The following is a 20,942-nucleotide window of genomic DNA, read 5'->3' on the forward strand; positions in this document are numbered from 1 at the left end:
CAGATCATTCAACTAATGATGTGATCCCGTTAATCAAATAACAACTCTTTGTCTATGGTTAGGAAACATAACCATCTTTGATTAACAAGCTAGTCAAGTAGAGGCATACTAGTGACACTCTGTTTGTCTATATATTCACGCATGTATTATGTTTCCGGTTAATACAATTCTAGCATGAATAATAAATATTTATCATGATATAAGGAAATAAATAATAACTTTATTATTGCCTCTAGGGCATATTTCCTTCATAATCAAGATGAGCGCTTAGCTGTTTTAGATTATCTCACAGAACATAAGGCAAAAGGCCTTAACTTTGTGAAGATGGATGATGAAGTCCGAAAAGCATCGTTCAAGCGAATCTTGAAAGCCAATCCTGGTCTTCTTTGAGTTGTTGTTAGTTGGTGCTTGATGAGACTGTCCCTTTTGTAATGCCTATTATAAAGTGTACTTCAAATGAGACTATGTAATATGAATCTAGTGATGCACTGCTACAAATTATGGTTATTATTCTTATGTAATATGAATCTAGTGATGCACTGCTTCAAATCAAGGTTATCATGTGTTATGTTAATTGTTGATTATTTTATTTATATTATCATTGTTCAAATTATGTTGGCGTGGTAACATTTTATTGCTCGAATTGTTCCATGAATTGTCGAAATGTTGTTTCAATATTTGTCTTGGTTTTAAAAAAATCATTCATGCATCATACCTCAGATACAGGCTACCAAACACAATCTCTGTGCAACATGTCTCGTCTGATGCAGCCTACCAAACACAGTCTCAGCTCAGCATGCATCAGTACATACATTGCTACCAAACAACTGCAGTTGCATGTACTGAGCATGTCTAGACTAAGCATGTCTCAAATGTGAACAACTATGCTAGGGTGGGAACAGCTACCAAACACACCCTTACAATTCCCTCAGAGAGTTCATCCAAACACTTCAGAGCCGCCCCATGGATCCCATGCCAAGTGCTTCACCTGTGACCAAAGGGGCAGACTTACTACTGCACGGTTGGGAGCCCCCGAGCGGCCGAGCTTGTGGAATGACCTCACTGACATTTTAAGGAAGGTGTGCCGCGGTGCAGGCAAGCATTCCACGTTGGTCGGTGTGCACGATGTATGTTCCGCAATGTCTGTTTCCACCAATCGGTAATGGGGGCCGATCGCCATCGTGCCACTTTTGCTTTCATCAATGGATCACAAGATAGTCGACCCGGTAGCTGATTCAGCTTCCTACCGAGAAATGATTTTCACCGTGACATTTCTTACTGGTGTGTTCCAATTTGCATTTGGTCTGTTCAGGTAGAACTTTGCAATCTTGTGAATGAGATGAGTTTATTTTTCCTTCATTCCCTAATTGGAATATTTTTTGCATCGATTCTTGGAGATTGGGTGCTTTTTTATTCGTCCAATACAATGTCTGCATGTAATTGCAGATCATGATGCGGACAGCCAGTAGGAAGCCGTGACCCCAACTCCCTCCTCAAGCAACTGTGTTTTCTTCTTTTAGGATTTTCAAACGTAGTGGATGTTTTCAGGTATGAATGTACAACACTTTAATCAACAAGTTTCCCAACAAAATAGAATATTGCACGGTCCTAAGAATGCGCAACTGTATATTCCAACAAGACGGATCATACATCAAAAATCAATGTTGCGATTCCGATTGCCCAGTATTCTAATGAAGCAAATGGTACATCAAAATTGAGGCATTGTGGTGCCACGGGGTTTTGGAGAGGTTTCTCAGGGAGATTCTACAAATTATAGCCTGCTTCCCAACTTCTGCTCCCCCGCTTACCCCTTCTGGAGAGGTTTCTCTGGCGATTACAAAACACCAGAATCAGACAATCTCAATTCCAAGCGGCAGCTTCAAGTTCGCTTCTTCTTCTTCTCCAATCTACCACTATCTTGTCCTTTTCTTTTCGATTTTTCGTTTTCCCTATGCTTCTCTTTCTTGTCTGCACTTGATTTGATGGATTTTACACTGATAACGCCGCTTGCAGACAATTTCTCATTCTGCAGAGCCTTCTCAATCTCAAGGTCATCGCTTTTAATCGCATACTTCTGCAGTAACTTTGGGTCCACGGCTGCTTCATCCGCGACTCTTCTTTTTTCCTATATTAGGCCCACAGAAACATTTATCAGTCATCCTGCATCATAATTTAACAATGTGAGTAATGCATCTCTGAAATCTCACCTTCACTTCCTGAGCAGCTTCGTCAAGGTCTTCGTCCATTGATCTGCTAAGTGGGGCTTCAATCTGAATACAACAAAAACATAGCACAAACAGGTCAAACAATGAAGTTGGTACAGACTATTCCAAAGTAAAGGCCATGCTCAATTTTTTATGCGAATAAACCATGAACTTTCCTCTGCATGCTCAACATTATAACACGATGCAAAAACCAAAAACCAAAGAGTAAGGTTGCGTACTTCCTTAAGTCTCGGTAAGGTTGCTTCAATTTCTTTTCCTGCAGTGTTATTAAGATAACCATACAACTTCTTCATTGTCTTGATGAAGTTAGATAGAACTTGTTCCCTTTCTATGCCAAGCTCTTCCTGTCAACACAAAAAACATAAGAATTGCCAACCTGTTTGATGACAAGTTCAAAAAGATTGTGTTCGAATGGAATCAACTTAAGCTAACCTTTGTAGCACCTATGTCTTTGTCCTGCAGACCCATACAGAACAAAACTGAAGCTTGGGCACCATGTAGGGTTACAGGAAGCTTCTCTGAGAAGTACTCGTGTGCTAGGATAGGGACAAGATCCAAAATCTACAAAACAAAATATTCAAATTGGAAAGGTCCTCCACATATAGCTAGATACTCTCTCCGTCCCAAAAGAACTGTCTTAACTTCAGTACAATTTTGTACTAAGTCACACTAAAATTGAGACACTTATTTTGGGACAGAGGGAGTATATGTTTATAGAGGAGATTCACTCCGCATATAGGATAAGTTTCCATTTTCATTTAGACACGCATTTCAGGATATAGAATAGACTAAGCAAGAAGAAAGAAGATAACCTCAGATAAAACCAGCAAAGCTCAAAATGTATAGCTAGAAGGCAACAGTTACATGGATAATAATTACAACTAAGCGCATTAGAGAGCCATGATTTGCAGCGCAGGTATAAAGGGCAAAATGCCAGATGTTGTTTAAGTTTCTGAGGGTCGGTGATGTCAATAAGAACAGGCAGTAGGGATTTTACAGTCTTTCAAGGGAAACATATTGTGAGAACTGCATTCAAAATAGAGATGCTCCATTTATTTCATCGAGTTCTTACCAGATGATAATCGACCAAGTTGTTTGAATATGCTTCTAGTCGCTTCATATCATGTGGGGATAATACATCTCTCAATAACTTCAATGTAATATTGGTATCATGCTCTGAAGGCTCGTGGTGTGAAAAGTCTATTTTTGAAGCCAAAACACTAAAAGCATAGCCAAAAAATATTATTAGACAAACAGATGTCTTTTGCTAAGAGAACAATATAAAGGTTAAAGCACATGTTTTTTGCTAAGAAAACATACCTCATTGCAAGCTTAAAGTTGAGATGCCGGAAAGATGTTCCTAAAAGCCGCCTGAACCTCTGTCTGAAATCTGAACATATTGCTTTCAAACTTAGCTAGGGCAGCAAAAGAATGTTTCTAAAGAAAAGGCATGATGTATAACAGAAGCAAGCAGTACTACCTTGTGCATCTATCAGCTAAGGCACAAAAAGAGACTAATCAATGCCCTTTCTATTCGATTTGATGTATACAGTTACCACTCAAGCAGCTGCAATTGAAAATGCCACGTACTACAAACTGTAACAAGAACTCTCAGGCAATACCTTTATAAAATGGCTCCAAAAATCCAAGTTGAATTGAATCACCAGCTTTGATGTCATCACTATTTAAGGGACTCAAGGCCATACAGGTATGCTCGCCAGTAACAGCACTCTAGGAAACAGAAGTAGCAAATTAATGCACATGATAAAAGAACAGAGAGGGTAACAAAGAAGCTCATGTAAAAGAACAGAGAGTGTAACAAAGAAGCTCATGGGGGTAATCAGAATAGATCATTACTGGAATCTGGCCCACATAGAACGGATAGAAGCTGTGCTTCCGCCAAAAGCGGAAAAGCTCTTGTGTCAACCCGAAAGATACACCAAGGTAATGGAGCTTTTCAGGATGACGATCCTCAAGATTAACAAGGAGAGGTGGAAGATTTGCCCTAGGCTTTATGCTCTCTTCTAGCAGAGAAGCCTGCAAGAACATATACAAAACTTGAGTATACAGACTTGAGGAGCAGAGGCCATACAATAATGGCAGCTGTAATGAGTAAACTAGTTGTACAATCCTTCAAGTTCTTACATAACCAAACACATATAAAACTTGCACAAATTCATATCAGGTTAATTTTGTTTGAACTATAAAATACAGAATCAGAACCAGGTATATTATAATAACTGAGCATCAAGCTGCCACACAAAGTTACCTTCTCTGCAGCTTCAGAAATTGTAACATCAGGTTCTTCAATTTCCTCCGCATCTTTAAATACTGTCATTTCTCCTTGGTAATAACTTTAAAACCAATCAAATAATATGTATTTGTCAATAAACTGGGAATAGATTAAGCTTAAATAATCTGACAAGTTGAGCTTAGTATTTATGCTATGCAAATACTACCCTTGTGCAATGAAGGTTTCTCTAGTTTGACCTGAACTAGATACTAGGGAAAATTATGCTATGCAAAAACTACCTGAAAGGTGCCTCTTGCCAGTACCACCAAACAACAACATTTATGGGAATGCTATTACTATTACATTTTCCATCCAAGGTTCTCCATAACTTCCCTGGTTCTCCAATCTAACCTATGCCAGACGACTAAGTTGCTACACAAGCTGATACCACCATACAGCCTTGTGTTTTTACATGCAGAATAAATTCAGTAGATGAATACCCTTGTGTTTTCTGGTTTTCTTTGTCATATGAAGGCTCCTCTAGTGCTGCATTTTGAGCTAGAGCACTGTGTGAGCTCTGCTAAGATCTGGGATTTGGGAGGGAGCAGTGGTGGTGCTCAGATCACACACAACACAGGAGGGCTCTGCACTGTGTGGGCTTTCACTGAGTGCGATGGGTATGGTGAGAAAGGATTGTTCCCCGGACTGAGGACGAGGATTAGGGTTAGACACGCCCTAGAGGTATTGGGGAGTGTCCCAGAAGTATTGACCTGAGAAAATAAGAGTTTCTCCAATACAAGCAGGACACAGATCCAGGCGTACTCAAAATATCGGGGCAGTGCACACCTCTGACTACTGTAAGGGCCTCCTCTGCAGTTTTGCGCTAAAAACAGTATACTCCTCTGACATGGCGATTTTCTGAACAACTGGTAGAACGTATACCACACCCATCATTAGGAGCCAGGACCCGGCCGACACATACCAACACCTCCTGAGCTGTGCGCTGCTGCACTTTCGGGGCTGGCACCGCATTCCCAACATGGGTCACTGCCACTGCACCGCGGAGAGGGTGATGAATTCCCACATTACAACAAGCTAGGTGCCACATTGCTGGCCAAGATCGCCTGGCACAACAATGCTAGAGACCAAGGTTCAATGAATAAGAGTGAGGAGTGAGCTCGCCTGCTGTTTTATCTACATTCATTTCCGAGGGAGCAATCACACTACAGCCATTGTACGCTGTCATCTGCTCTCGCGAGCAGCTTCTTTGCCTCATGATCCAGGGCCAGCCAAGTCCTTCGATCTGCACAGTTTCTTCACGATGCAGAAGACAAAGTCCATCTCCAACTGCCGGACAATATGGGCCTGCCACTACTCTCTCCACAAAATGATGTTACTAGCCGACTATTAAGTGCACACAAGTCAAGCCCACCTGGCAGCAAGCCCAACGCCAACAACGGCAAAAAGGACATTCAAACCACTAACAAAGACACTGGGGCAGAATATGTGACAGTAATAATATTTTAACAAACTTATATTGTTTGGGAAGGTACTGAGCAAAGAAGCAACTACAGAATAGCTACCCCATTTCCTTTCTTTGGAATAACAACAGCCTAATTAATCATCAAATTAGACTTAAAAGAAACTGTAAGAGCACCAACTGATAAACACATAGATGTAGTAAGAAAAGTAGTGTATAACCTTGATAAAAGTTTGACAGCAGCAGAACCATATCCAAGCTGCGTTAAAAAAGAGACCATTAGAATAAGGAGTGGTGTTTTCCAGACATTAACATCGAGTGACGTTAACATAGGTATTGTATCACATCCAATAGAGGCAAAAAAGCCTACCCTCAGGGCACTTGGATGAACAGCGATTCGTACTATTCGAGCTCCTGACAGACTGGGAAATACATTGTCTTGAAATTGTTCACAAAACTTCCATGGAATTTGATCACCGGAAGGCGCATGGCCCTCATTTAGGCTTCTGATAGCTGATTTTCGAGATATTTGTCCTTCCAGGCAGACCTGAAAATTCCAAACAAGCTCTAACAACTTAAAATGCTGAGATTGCATGTATACACCATCTAGTATGATCTAATCTCCATTGCTAGATGAACAAAGTGGATTCTCCATGCCTTGAAGGTGGAAGGTATAGGAATACAAACAGACCTTGAATGGCGAGTTCAATAACTAGCACAAAACCAATTAGTTCAAGACAATAGCTATAATTTTTCACAGAAATGAGATAAAGCTGTGAAGCAGTACGGCATAATATTAGAAGAAAAATTAAATTGAAAGTAAAAAAGAAATATATTTAAGTTAGGTCAAACCAAACGGTCCAAAAATCTGATCCAGATATGTATAATTTCTACTAACAGTGTGTTGTGCATCTGCGGCATACAACGGTAATAGGCAGAAATCATTGTTATGCTCATTGCACCCTGTAGCTTGTGAACGCTCCAACGAAGTAACAAAACGGAATAACTTATAAAGGGTACGCGATTTCAGGTAAGAAATAGGTACTGCTTATGTCTACTATGCGCAGGCAGTGATTTAACACTTCAACAGTCAACAGAAAAATTCCAGTTTGCTCAACTACAAAACTAAGGTACGACATTTGGTTCAAACACACATGACCCCCATTAGAAACAAAGCTAAAATAGGATATCAGTTAAAGAACTAAGAATCAAAACCACCCAATGGCAATCGTCCAAATAAAAAATCAATATAAGATCCTCCAAAGATAATCAAGACAAAGTATCCAAACCTGAATCACGCACAGAATATCCGGTAGCTGGTTTTCGGATTCATTAACTGGGCCTAACAGATACAAAACACATGTTAGTATAGAGTAATAGTGTTACCATAATAAAGAGGTGAGGTCGCAGAACAATTTGGTCCATACCAAGCAGTACAAAAAGGTGATGTGCGGGTGCATCAGCCATTAATTGCAAGTCATTGGGTGAATTTTTGTAGTGAGAAGCAACATAAAGTGCCATCATCCGCTGAAATATTAAGTATGTAGAATAAATATCGATTTAGAGACATGTAATGCAGGTATACTTAGGTTTCTATGTAAATGCACAGAATTACAAGGAACACAGAACATTTTTAGATCATACCTGTAAAAATACCTCACTCTCCTTGTGATACGAGAAAAGTGTGTCCCGGTTGACATAATACAGCTGACAGTGTTCTGGATGAGGTAGCCTAAGAAAACCAGGTTTGCTTGCTAAACACACGGCAGTACAAGAAAATAGATGTACAACACCACAAGAAACAACGTGACTTACCTACTGATGTTTGGAATGGAGTTTGCAAGATCCAAACAAAGCAACTCATTAAGCCAGGTCTCAATAGGATCACCAGAGGCATACCTAATGGATTCATTTAATTCAATTTTTTTAAACAGCCTGCCTACAAGCCAAAACAAAGCAAAAGGCACGTGTAAAGCATCCAAATATTCAGAAGGTTCCTTGAAATGTAGACAGCTCATTTTAAGATGAGGCGACTCTTACTGGAACTGGGTCCATCACTTGAAGCTGATGGCTGGCTTTGGGATTCTAACTGCTGGAGGAGTTTCAAAGACAAGGATCGGCCTGTCCCTTCATACCTTCAACAGAAATATCCAGAATGATCACCCCCATGATTTATAGTTCTAGAGCATTAGTAACTGAAAGCAATCATACCCGTTGACAGTGGAAGATAGGAAAACAAGATATGGGCCAAGCAAGGCTTTAACAATTGGCAATGGAATAGCGGCTGCTTCATCAATGACAAGAAGTTCAACTTGAGAAAGCTTTCCATGATCATGTGGTTTCAAATACTGCAAACATTAGAAACTTTAGAAGCAGTTTATCGATGCTAAGCAAAGTGATGTTCAACAGTACAAAATATGTCTACAAACAAGTAGGATATCAAAATTTCCAGGGTTGGGCGCAGGTACGCTGGACCTATGACTAAGCACATGGAAATTTCCATGGAGGAACTGTGAGACGTTCGAATTTACAAGGGCCTAGACCAGAAAGCACTAACATATCAAAAATATTTGGCCGAATGATGGTGCATGAACTACAGAAAAGACAAGTCCCATGCAAAAAGAATACACACCACCAAACCAATTATCCAGAAAAAGTAAGCTTTGACATAGCATGATCTTATGTCACACTAAGGAATCATCAATATGAGTGTTCCAAGATTTTAGGTCATGAAATAACACCCTTCTAAAATCAATTATACATATTAGACGACATGCTTGTCATCAATTTGACATCATCAGCAATATTGCATGTGTAATGCAATTTCACCAATACACCTTATAAGAATATAATCCCAACATCATGCATTCAAATAGTACCATACAAGTATATGGATCACCCTCCAGCACTTACGGAGATAATTAAGTCCAGTGCCATATTGCATGATGCAAAACCTCATCAACAGTTTACATTTCCGCTTAATAAAATTGACATGTATTTTTTTAATATATTACATGTAGTTCAAAATTCTGCTACCAAATCACAAACACAAGTGTCTACAGCCCTCCCTTTTCAAACTGTTGATGAGCACAGTTTAATTAGTTTTTGGAGGCGATTTGAAATCAGATGAAATTAAGGGTAATTAGTACTATAAGAGTCGGGCATAAATGTAAGCTTTATTTCTCATCTACAGATCTGATCTTTTGGATGGAGATAGTTTGGATCGACCCTAACTTGTACTTTTATTAGTAGTACAGCTCTAGATTAATAGATATGAGTAGACACTTCATAAGAATTAAGCAATAGTCATAATAGCGCCTAGCTAGGCTATAAGGTTCCAATCCTCAGAGGCTCTTCAATTGTTCGACTATTGAATATCGATCTACTGAAGCAGATAACACATCAATACCATTTTTTCATCTGTACATCAAGGCATGGTTTTTGAGTCGCTGATTAGTCGCTGTATAGTCGCCGACTAATCGCCAAGTCGTTTTCCAAAAATCAGGGCGACTCGCAACTATACAGCGACTTTCGTCGACTATACGCCGAGCCGCAGGGCTCGCGAAGACTCGCCAAGTCGCGACTCAAAAACCTTGCATCAAGGTAAGCAAAGATGAACTATGGTTCTCAGGAATAGGAGAATCTTGATAAATAAATAATCAAACTAGTTGCCACCATTGTCGAGGGCATATCTGTGTAAGCTTTATCTTAAAGCAACCAAAGGCTTTTAAGTTCTTGCTGAAGAACTTTTAACTTCCAAGGCTTTCCGGGGAAGCTAAAGGATCCCTTTCAACATAGAAGCTGAAGTTCTTCACCAACTCACTATGAAATTAGATTCTAAAAGCTAAACATCCCAGAAGGACCAGGAAGTGATAGGCTGGTAGCAACCAAGTAGTATTTTTAATGATTTATTACCTGGATCGTTTGACGATGTTGCTTATGGATGTTTATTTGTATTATGGCTTTCCTGAGATTTGGATCCGAACTCTTCACTACATCATAATGCAAATGCTCCTAAAAGGGGGTGATGAAGCACAGATGCGTTCACATAAGATATGTTTAAACTTTAACAACAAGACAAAATATTAGACATATACCTTGTACTCCATTGCATTTATTCCTTTGCAGACAAAATCAAATAGTGTATTTAAGTTCTCAGGACTTGGTGCGGTGACAAATATATTTGAATACCTACAAAGACAAAAAATTAGAGGAACACATGAAATGAAAAACATAAATAACACAAGTGAGTTAAACTTTACCCAGCTGCGATGGCTCCAGCAATAGCAAGACCAAGGGCAGCTGATTTCCCACGTCCACGAGCAGCGAGCAAGGCGACCGTGCTCCTAAGGGACTTGTCCAAAATAGAGTCTAGAAAATTGATAACAGCTTTACCCTGCGTATATTGTTTCAGTTTGAGTTTATGACCAATAAAAAAACATGACTAAGGAAAATTTGGACAGGGTAAGAGGCAAATAGTACCTGATCCATAGTGCAACACTTTCCAATTAAAGGGCCAACCGGGAAGTCTTCACGGAATTGATCTTTTAGGTCTTTGAGCTCTCGTTCCCTTTCAGACAATCCCTCAGAATCCTAAACACATGATAATAAAATGTGCGTGTCTTAGATGACCAAATTGACACAACCAGAATCTTCAAGAAATGCATAATTTCACCAGCTGAGCTTCATACCTCATTCTTTGTAACTGGTTGTATAAATTTCATGTGGGATGATATAGGCAAAATGTTGAGTTCGTCATCCATCACAATACATGCTTTGCATGAAGCTATGGACAGTAAGAACCTCTCGTTAAACCTTGTGGCTGCCTGAGTATGAGACTCTGTTCGGAACCTTTCGTGAACATCCTGTTAGCACAAGGAACATGTGAGTTCAATTTAGCTTAGCAGGACAGGGAGGGGGCAAAGAAGCTAATCAACAGCATTGAATCAAAATTTATCTTTGTTTGACCACAAAACTTGATTACGCCCGCCGGAAGCAATAGTGTAGGAACGTGCAACAGAAAACTGAGCTCACCATGACCATCGTGTAGAGACTGGTCAGCGAGGAGAGCGAAGAGAGCAGCAGGATGACCAAACCGCCGCCCTCAACGGTCTCAATGGTCCTGGCCAGAAGGTTCGGCGTCAGCGCCTCGAAGTCCTGCAGAGAGCAAACACACAGTTAGTTTCAGGCAGAGCACCACAGGCAGGCAGCAACATGACCGCAAAACAGTGAAGCCGCAGCCTCTGAAGCCATCATCATCATACCTGCAGTATGCACATGCCAAATGTGTTGCCGAGGACCCTCTCCGAGTCCTTGTACATGCAGTAGGTGATGTCGGAGGTCTCGAGGAAGAGGGAGAAGGGGTCGGCCTTCTCGGGGTCCATGAGGCCGCGCTGCATGAGCTTCTTGATCTGCTTGGCGCGCTTCTTCCGGTGGCTGCTGATCTCGAGCTTGTTGCGGTAGCACCAGAGCACGGAGGGGCGCGACTTGACGCGGGACTTGGCCAGCATGTAGTTGAGGTTGACGATCTGGTCGCGCGACTTGTCGCCGACGATGATGAACATGGACCGCTGCCGCTGCCGCACGCCATTCTCGATCAGCGTGCGGATGCGCTCGTCCACCTTCTTCCTCATCCTCGCCGCCGCCGCCGCTCGCCGGTTCTCTCTCGCGAATGGGGATTGGGAGGGGGGACGGGGTTTAGCTAGGGTTTTCCGGCTGCCGGCGTCCACCTGATATGACGAGACGGAGAGGAGGAGGGGAACCGGGAGCGTGGACGGCCGGATGCGGGTGCCTTCGACGGTCCAGATTCCTCCATTTCTTCCTGCGAGAGTGGTCTCTCTGGCCTCGACGGTGGAATGGGCTGGAGAACTGCGGCCTACTAAATTGGGCCCACAGCCCAACTTCCCGCTCTATCTCGTAGGCCCGGCCCTGCCCCGCCCAGCTCTGTCAGGGGTCCCATTCCGCAGAGGCTATACGTGGGCCCCACCGAAGTATTCTCAGGGCTTTCTTTCCCGAGCCGAACAAAGCCGCCGCCGCCGCCGCCGCCGGACGAGGGGTTCGCCGCTGGCAAGTCTTCCAGGATGGGGTACCACCGGCATAGACGCGGGCGTGGATCCTCGTCGTCCTCCTCCTCCTCCTCTTCGCGCCGCACCAAGCAAGAAGCCTCGTGGTAAACCCACTTCCTCCGAACGCTAGTTTGTTTCCCGTCCAAAGAGTTCTGCCTTCCTCTAGGTCTCTGCTTAAGGGCCTGTAGGATTTTGCTCGAATTTTCGGGCCGTGGCTTTGGCAGTTAGACTAGGTTTCACTCGTGTTTAGCTGATCTCACTGATGCGGGAGGATGGAATGTGTACTTCAGTTGAAGTTGCGAATCTGGATTGTGATACCAGCATCTTTTATTTTACAAACGGGAGTAAAATAACATTCTTTTATCTTCAATTTCAGCGATGATGCTCCTGGGACATCACTTCCAAGGCAGGAAGGTACAAATTCCCTGGAACTTCCTGTTTGTTTATGGACAGCTCTTGCTTTAAACAGGCTTATGGTTGACAAATTGCTATGTGAAATTGAGATGCGTTTAGACGAAAATATACCGCTCGTAAAGTGTCATGAAACATACAGTGACTTAGTGTTTGCTTGTATGGTCACTGATGAGGAGGAGGGGGGACTCGCCACCTGAATTTCATTCATTTATTGACCGGAGTTATTTCAAAGGTTACAATTTACAGGAATTTAATACTCCCTCCGTTCCTAAATACTTGTCTTTCTAGAGATTTCAACAAGTGACTACATACGACGCAAAATGAGTGAATCTACACTTTAAAATATGTCTACATACATCCGTATATTGAGTCCATTTGAAATGCCTAGAAAGACAAGTATTTGGGAACGGAGGGAGTAGCTCATAAACTATGATACCACTTATCGGATCCAACTGCGCAGTTATATAACAGTGTGTGCTGCAGTCAAATGCATATTGGGACTATGAGCTTCATGAAATTGTTTGACAGTTTACAACATTCCTGAAACCTTATTATTGATAATGCTATTTTGATTTTCCAGACAACGCCGAAGAGGAATCTAATAGCCCAAAAATTCAGCTTGCAATGTGGGTAGGTATGATGTTTTCAATTCTTCTTATGCTGCTCATTTGACAGTGTGTGTAAGCTCTTATGTTTTTCTATAGGACTTTGGGCAATGCGATGCTAAAAGATGCACTGGTCGTAAGCTTTCAAGATTTGGGCTGTTAAAGGTAAGGCACCACTTGGTTCACAGTGTCTAAAATTCAAGACCCATTCCCTCCTCTCAAAACAAAGGTACATGCTAAAATGAAAAATAAGAAAAAGTAAACTACACATACTGCATGCACACGTATATAGTCAAGGTCATTTAATATCATCAAGCTGATTCTTCTATGCTTTTGGTAAATTATACTCTTCTTACGACATGCTTTCTCTAACAAGTTTGTTGTTTGTCTTGCAGGAGTTGCGAGTTACTAATGGTTTTGGTGGTGTTGTTCTCAGGTATTGTATAAGATATGCGATAAAAGGAATCATCTGCAACTCTTTGAAACTTAGCTTTGTGATTTCTCTCAGTTAGGTTATCCTGTATAAGTTTATAAAACGTTGGATTTCTCTCAGTTTGGTGATCCTGTAAATTTTGTAAAAAAGCTAAACATGCTCATGTAAACTTGGCCTCTGAGATACATATTTACTCCAGCTGATTGTTTTCCTTCTTTTGCTTTCAGCCCTGTTGGGACACATTGTGTGTCCAAGGAAGATCATCCTATCGTGCAACGAAAAGGATTGGCTGTGGTTGATTGTTCTTGGGCACGTTTAGATGATGTCCCTTTTGTGAAACTACGTTGTGGTGCTCCTCGTCTCTGTAAGATCATCGTATTTAAGTAAATCCACTAAGGAGGTGCATCATTTTATTTTGATTTAGAAATGTGGGATTATTTTCTCATACCTGTTTTGCATGAACTACACATAGCAGACGAGTAAGATGGTTAACTAGTTATTATTTGTAAATTTATCATTGGGTCATGCATCCCTTCGAGTCAAAGTTCCAGACTCTTCCTGCTCTTTCAGTTTATATTCTAGAACATAACTTTGGCATGCTTTCATAGAAAGTCTTTTTTCCCCTTGTTTCCCTTTACCCAAATTAGGTTGATAATTAGTTCCTGTCGCAAGGCTTTGCCTCTTGTAGATCTGTGTGGATTCATTAAATTGTATGTTTTATTCTACTGTTTGCAGTGCCATGGTTGGTAGCAGCAAACCCTGTGAATTATGGCCGGCCATGTCAGCTTTCCTGTGTGGAAGCTTTGTCAGCAGCCCTCATAATATGGTAAATTTTCTAGCCTCACTTATCTAGAATTGTTTGTTAAGCTATTGATGTAGATAAAAAAATTCATTGGTTGGTGCTTTGAGCTTTGGTATTACTTCTAGGCTTTTGAGATGTGGCAATTTTGGGCATTTTGTTGTTGACGAACTAGTTTAGTGCCTAAACTTTCTCCCAAATGTTCAGTTAAATTGTACTTCCTCCGTTCCTAAATATAAGTCTTTTTAGAAATTTCAATAAAAACTACATACAGATGTATATAGACATATTTTAGAGTGTAGATTTCACTCATTTTGCTCCGCATGTACTCCGCATTGGAATCTCTAAAAAGACTTATATTTAGGAACGGAGGGAGTAGGTCTGAATCTATAGTGTGACATATCCAGCGTGTGAATTCATAGTTCAGGATAGTGCTAGTTATTTTCTGCCATGGTTTTAGCTTATGTTATAACTATATTCGCAGTGGGGAGGAAGAGACAGGAGAACAGCTGCTTGCGAAATTCAAGTGGGGTCACTCGTTCTTATCACTTAACAGGTCAGTCCACTAAATACTTTTCGGAAATGTTAACGCCCACACGTGTGGGCGTTTGCACATCGCTCACACGCCTCCATCACCACTCATTTTGCCATGTATGAATAGATGACATCAGCAGAATTTTTTTTGGTTTTCGGCTTAAAAATGTTGTATCTCCTAAATAAAAAAGTGAACTAAAAATCCGTTTTCACCATTAAATCCGTCTCGACGAGATCTTCAAAACTAGACCCCATGTTGATATGTTTCGATGAAAAATTTTTTTGCCAGAAGTTGCCACGATGTTTACACTGCAGTTGCCATAGGGCTTAAACTAAAGTTGCCATGTGGCAATTTTAGTTTGTAGATCATGGCAATTTTAGTATTTTGATGATGGCAACTCCAGTACTTTGACCATGAAAATTATTTTTTGTATGAACCATGGCAATTTTACGTGCATGTATCATGGCAATTTTAGTTTATGGTTCATGGCAAGTCTAGTTTCTTAATTCCCCGTTTTATAAATGTGAAAAATTACTTTAAAATGTAGAAGAAAATAGCTGAAACATATCATGGCAACTTCAGTGTAAACATCATGGCAATTCATATGCAATAGACATGGCAACTTTTAATCCAAAAAAAATTTCATCAAAACATATCAACATGGGATCTAGTTTCGAAGATCTCATCGCGAGGGATTTAATAGTGAAAACGGATTTTCAATCGGATTTTTCGTTTAAGAGATAAAACATTTTAAAAACTGAAAATCCAAAAAGATTCCTGCATGCATGCATGCGATGACGTGGTAATCTGTTTACATTAGAGACGTGTGGTGCGTCTTCCTTCCTGCCACACGTGTGGCAGTTAGCGCGACCCATACTTTTTTGTACCACATATAGGTTTGTAATGAAGTTTAGACTATGTACACCATTCTACTCTTTTATGGGTAGTGTAAGCAATGAGATGGTTGAATTTACCATTGTCCAGCAAGACGCAAAACCCAATGACTGTTATTACATAGATGAAGCAAATTAATTTCTGGTCATACACGCCGACCTAATCGCTAACAATTAGTGATTGTGCCACGATAGGGCACTATGTTTGAATGTAGCATTCTATCATCTTAGTTTGAATGTAGTACCGTAATTGTGCACTATCTGCCTTTGCATTATCTAGCCTGGATTCTTCATGTAGAACATGTTTCATTTAATAATAATATATTAGCTCAGGTTTTCACATCATTTTCCGTGTAATAATGTTGCAGGGATCTGCTGAAAGCATACTCCAAGTGTGAAAATGGCACGGAGATAATCAACGTGCAGAACTCCTGGCTGTCAAGCGCATCGAGTGTTTCAAAGTCACCTGTAAACGGTAACAACCACATCACATCTCAGAGCATTGGAATTTGGCAAAATCTATCCATACGCAAATTGTACTAAGATTGGTTCTGCGGACATTGATTTTACTTTGTCATTGTTTGTGCATCACAGTGGCAGACAAACCACACCGAAGCACAGAGGAGGAAGGATCAGATTCTGAATCTGACGACGGCTTGCCCCCTCTGGAAGAGAACATGAACCACTTGGACCTTAGCGAGGAGGAAGAAAGCGAAGAGGAAAGTGAAACTGAAAACGAAGGGATTACCGACGCAAAATGATGTTTGTTTGTCCTATCGAAATAAGATCCAGGCCTCTTGAGGTGTTGGTCGTGGATCTGAAAACAATATATCTCTGTACACTTTATTGCTTGCTTTGTGTACCAGTATATGCAAGTGTAAGCCGTAAACACACGCACTCTTTGACAACACGAGTGCGTTTATTAGACCATATATATGTGTTCCCATTATTGTTCCGTCCATATATTAACCAGTGAGCATTCATTAGAGCATACATTTATGATTGTCCGGCGCGTATGCATAATCGTAGTTGATCAGCACGAGCCAGTAAGTAATATATTTTGTACTGTAGTACTTAAGTGTCAACGCGTCGGCGTATCTCGCAGCGTTATTGTACGAACGTGCGTGCCTATACATGAATGAGTGAGCAGTGCAGGGCTGCACGAGACGTCTAGGCGAGGAAGCTGGTGAGCCTGGCGCAGGCCTCGACGACCCTGTCCCGGCTGTTGAAGGCGCTGACCCTGACGAAGCCCTCGCCGCCGGGGCCGAACCCGCTCCCCGGCACGGTGATGACGTGCGTCTTCTCGAGGATCTCGGCGAACACGTCCCACGACCGGCGGCCGGGGAAGAGGCGCACCCAGACGTAGGGCGAGTCGTCGCCGCCGTACACCTCCTTGCCCAGCGCCTGGAAGGTGTCCACCAGCACCCGCGCGTTCTCCTTGTACCCGGCCACCACGCTTGCCACGGCGGCGCGCCCCTCCTCCGTCGCCAGGCACGCCAGCCCGCCCGCCTGCGCCACGCTGGACGCGCCGTTGAAGCAGGTGGTGACCACGCGGTCGAAGTCCCGGGCCACGCGGGTGCCGTCGGCGTAGAGCAGCTCGTCGGGGACGACGGCCCAGCCCAGCCGCACGCCCGTGAACCCGGCGAACTTGGAGAAGGAGGAGATCTCGATGGCCACCTCCCGCGCGCCGGGCACCTCGTAGATGGACCGGGGCTTGTCGTCGCCGCCGCCGGGGGAGACGTAGGAGGCGTAGGCGGAGTCGAAGACGACGATGGAGCCGTTGCGGCGCGCGAAGTCCACGAGCTGCCGCAGCTGGTCGCGCGACGCGGCGTGGCCCGTGGGGTTGTTGGGCGAGCAGAAGAAGATGACGTCGGTGCGGCGGACGCGCGACAGGTCCGGGAAGAAGGCGTTCTCCGGCGCGCACCGCATGTACTCGATCCCGGCGTACCTGCTGCCGCCGGACTCCTCGTCCGCCGCCGGCCCCGTCTGCCCCATGATCACGCCGTTGTCCACGTACCCCGGGAAGGTGGGGTCCTGCACGGCGATGGTCACGTCTCGCCCGAACATCATCTGCATCACAAGAAGAAACAAGATGAGATTCTTTCTTCGGAAAGGCACTACTGTTTAATTTCACCGTCCGTGGAAACCAGTAGTAGTGGTAGTTTTGCTGAACCTGGAGGCGTGCGATGTCGCACTGCGCTCCGTCGGAGATGAACACCTCGGTGTCTCGTATCCCCATGCTTGGGTACACTACGTCAGCGATGGCCTTCCTCAGACTCTGCATGCATACGCATCTGTTAGTTAATTTCGTGATCGTAAGACGCTTAATCATCTCTTGTTTCAGTCAGAAATCGTAATTACCTTCTGGCCTTGCTCTGGCCCGTAGCCTTGGTAACCTTCAGGAGTTGATAATGCAAGCGCGTACTGCAAGAATAGGAGGATAAACCATGAAATTTCATTTCTTTTACCACAGTTGCTTCAAACAAAACTGTTCTGGAAGCAAATTTGTCGGTCAATTTTGAGCTAGCTACGTAGAAGTAAGTATCAAAGTCAAGCAGCGCAAGCAAGCGTAAATCTGTTGTCGGGTCTCAGTCGTCGCCTTTTCGTCCTGTGATGTGATGTCAACACAACATGCATGTATGGCCGGCCACATAAAATACAATGTGTATCTGCTGGACACAGCCATGCATTAGCTGATCAGTAGTGCGTGATTTGAAAGCACTTTCAGTGTACTTATTCTAGAATTAGGGTTGGCCAGACGCAGATGTAGTGCGACAAAGATGTGATCGATCATCACAAAATAAAGATCGGGCACAAATCTGGTAGCACAGACTAGTCCACGAGAGTATCAGCCGTGGTAGGCAAATAAAGCAGCCATGCACATGCAGTGTCAGACACCTTATCCTACCGTGCGTGTGATATAGTATCTCCAGGCCCCGATCAGAGGTGAATGATGCAAGTACACCTAAATAATCTTCTCTTATCCACTTCCAATTTTAGGGGGTTGTGGCAGCACAGATGCAGGCAGGGCTTGACAAAGGAAGAAAGTTTTGAATGGTAGGCATGCAGAGAATGTAGCATGTAAAGAAACAGACTGTCATTGGAGATAAGGGTTTGACAAGTCCAACTCCAATCTGATGCTGTTGTATGATGGAGCTTCAGAATCTAGCTAGCCTTGCACTTGCTGTCTATCACGACGACGTACGACACGGGGTCTCCTTCTCTGCCTGGGAGAAAGGTCTTCTGTGCACGTGTATACGTGTAGTTAACCAGTGAGGATCAGATACGTCACGCTAATTAATAACTATCGAAATTGTTTGGTGCGTTCGGCAGAGGACTACTGATGGGGTGCAGAGCTAGGATAGACAGTATGTTCTTGGTGATCAATGACTTGTAGTACTAGTTAATTAGCGTAGTTGGTGAATTATCTTGGCCGTTGCAGTACCAGGAATTAACCTAGCTAGCTTGCATATATTATGGTTGTGCCAACCATTCCCTTCCTTTTATGCATATATGTATGCCTTGTTCAAAGATCATCAGAAATATCCATGCAATTATTGGGCATTTGCACATGAAATAGACTCGACTAATTAATCAGCTCCCGTGTTGTATTTCGCTAGCACTGCAGGATACGTACGTGGATGCCTTTATTTATGATCAGATCACGATATAAGAATTTATTAGTCCAACTAAATATGACGTGAGAGGATTATATATCTCGTCTAGATTTGATGTAGTGCCATTTCTGCTATAAAACGATCATGTGGTTTTGCATTCATATACGCACGCATGTTCAAGGGTAAAAGGAATTTAGCTTCTACTTACATGTTGGTGGTGTTAGAAGTGTACATGAAAGGGTGTATGAGTAGTATATACCTCGGCCATGGCCGAAGTGACGATGCTTGGCATGGGTTGGGTCGTGTCCCCGATGCCCAAGCTGATGACCTTGGCGTCTGGGTACCTCTTCTCGTGTGCTTCACGTCTCATGCTAATCTGAACCGCGTGCCAAAAGGATGATATATTAGTTAGCGAGTGAAGAACATTCGTACATGCTAAAATGGCAGTGAAATCCCTAAGTCTTCTGTACGTACCTCCGGGAATAAGTAGCCGTTCTGAAGCTTCTCCATGTTTGGATTGCGACGCACGCTCGTCCGAGACGCTGAATTGTTAGGATGCACAAGCACAAATTCAGAGATGGCCAAACATTAGGAGATCGATGGCAAGAGTACTACTAATGCTACAAGGATCAAAGAAAGAATAAACACAGTAAGTACCTGGTCCCCTCTTTACAGGAGGCGCAACATCCAGCGGAAGGACAGCCTTCTCCAGCACCCTGCTTAATTGGATGATCAAATCAAACAAAACAACGAAAACAGCGATTACACACATGATTAACACGCAGGGATCATTGATAGATCCATGGTCTATATATACACACAACGAAAAGCGCGATTGTAAGTATGTATATACTTGGAGATCATGTTCGTCGGCATGATGGATCGATGCGGGAGCCTCTTGGACTGGTCGTCTGAGAGCCTCTTGATTCAGAGAGTACTCTCTTGGTGCGAGGTTGCTATAGCCTATAGCTAGCAGCAGGAGGTGTGGTAGCTCTAGGAGGCAAGGAACAATGGAGCTCCTGGGTGTGTATTTATAGGGCTGGGAGGAGCAGACACGATTAACCAAAGGTGGCAACTGGCAAGAGAGCAGCGCGGGCAATGCTGGATTTATAGAAGAGCCTAGCAACTACGGAGTAGCTAGCTAACCGGCGTTGAAAAGTAGCCCTTGCCACCGGCTGGTCCACTTTGAAAAATGGTGTCCATGGTCGGAAGCAAGCCAAGAGCTGATTTTCATTTCAAGAGGATACGAATACGATCGCTAGCTGCAGTTTAGGCAGTCTTCGGCTAGGCACGGTTTGTCCCCCCCATGGACAAAATCTTGGTTTGGGGTGTCCACACCTGGCGCTGCCCGAACGCACGCCACGTGTGCTAGCTAGCGGACGGACTACATGTGTGATTTTCCTGGCAAAGGGCGCTCTTCGTCCATCTCACCAAACCATGCGTCTGAATTTGGTCATAAATTCAGATGTTGAAATCTTCTTGTATATCCTGGATCATGTGAAGATTTCGGAGGATGCCTAGCTATCTAGGTGAACAACACATGTTCATTTCTTGCAGGTTATTTTTCGGGCCACTGTATTGATCCATATGTGGTCGTTACTCACTCCGACGGATGTCAGTGGGTGTATGGTTACTGGGTCTAT

At 43.0% G+C, this 20,942-nt stretch overlaps 3 protein-coding genes across 4 annotated transcripts; 1 reads left to right on the forward strand and 2 right to left on the reverse strand.

The window, feature by feature from the left end:
• Nucleotides 1-1,551: 1,551 nt before the first annotated feature.
• Nucleotides 1,552-11,571, reverse strand: LOC119291380 (RNA cytidine acetyltransferase 1-like). 2 transcript variants are annotated; one of them, XM_037570132.1, is made up of 24 exons: nt 11,203-11,571; nt 10,973-11,095; nt 10,630-10,803; nt 10,421-10,531; nt 10,201-10,334; nt 10,036-10,129; nt 9,854-9,952; nt 8,150-8,286; nt 7,979-8,073; nt 7,754-7,877; nt 7,583-7,670; nt 7,366-7,465; nt 7,228-7,280; nt 6,309-6,485; nt 6,160-6,197; nt 4,495-4,579; nt 4,083-4,262; nt 3,848-3,956; nt 3,546-3,615; nt 3,298-3,445; nt 2,658-2,786; nt 2,444-2,569; nt 2,208-2,270; nt 1,552-2,125 (listed from the first exon to the last, which is right to left on the reverse strand). In XM_037570132.1, the coding sequence occupies exons 1-24, from the start codon at nt 11,569-11,571 to the stop codon at nt 1,880-1,882; spliced, it is 3,072 nt and encodes a 1,023-aa protein (XP_037426029.1). In that variant the 3' UTR covers nt 1,552-1,879. The 2 variants fall into 2 exon arrangements, with proteins under 2 accessions (XP_037426029.1, XP_037426030.1); XM_037570133.1 differs by lacking the exon at nt 9,854-9,952.
• A 366-nt stretch (nt 11,572-11,937) lies between these two features.
• LOC119291382 (18S rRNA aminocarboxypropyltransferase-like) lies at nt 11,938-16,631 on the forward strand. Its single transcript, XM_037570136.1, has 10 exons — nt 11,938-12,107; nt 12,380-12,417; nt 12,998-13,047; nt 13,122-13,187; nt 13,418-13,458; nt 13,683-13,819; nt 14,191-14,281; nt 14,739-14,810; nt 16,051-16,157; nt 16,277-16,631. The coding sequence occupies exons 1-10, from the start codon at nt 12,019-12,021 to the stop codon at nt 16,441-16,443; spliced, it is 858 nt and encodes a 285-aa protein (XP_037426033.1). The 5' UTR covers nt 11,938-12,018; the 3' UTR covers nt 16,444-16,631.
• LOC119291381 (aminotransferase ALD1 homolog) lies at nt 16,581-20,417 on the reverse strand. Its single transcript, XM_037570135.1, has 7 exons — nt 20,153-20,417; nt 19,957-20,015; nt 19,774-19,841; nt 19,559-19,675; nt 18,044-18,106; nt 17,856-17,960; nt 16,581-17,752 (listed from the first exon to the last, which is right to left on the reverse strand). Exons 1-7 carry the CDS (start codon nt 20,173-20,175, stop codon nt 16,853-16,855), a joined length of 1,335 nt encoding a protein of 444 aa, XP_037426032.1. The 5' UTR covers nt 20,176-20,417; the 3' UTR covers nt 16,581-16,852.
• Between the last annotated feature and the right edge of the window lie 525 nt (nt 20,418-20,942).

Source organism: Triticum dicoccoides, chromosome 4B (genome assembly GCF_002162155.2).
Source record: "Triticum dicoccoides isolate Atlit2015 ecotype Zavitan chromosome 4B, WEW_v2.0, whole genome shotgun sequence".
Lineage (NCBI taxonomy): Eukaryota > Viridiplantae > Streptophyta > Magnoliopsida > Poales > Poaceae > Triticum > Triticum dicoccoides.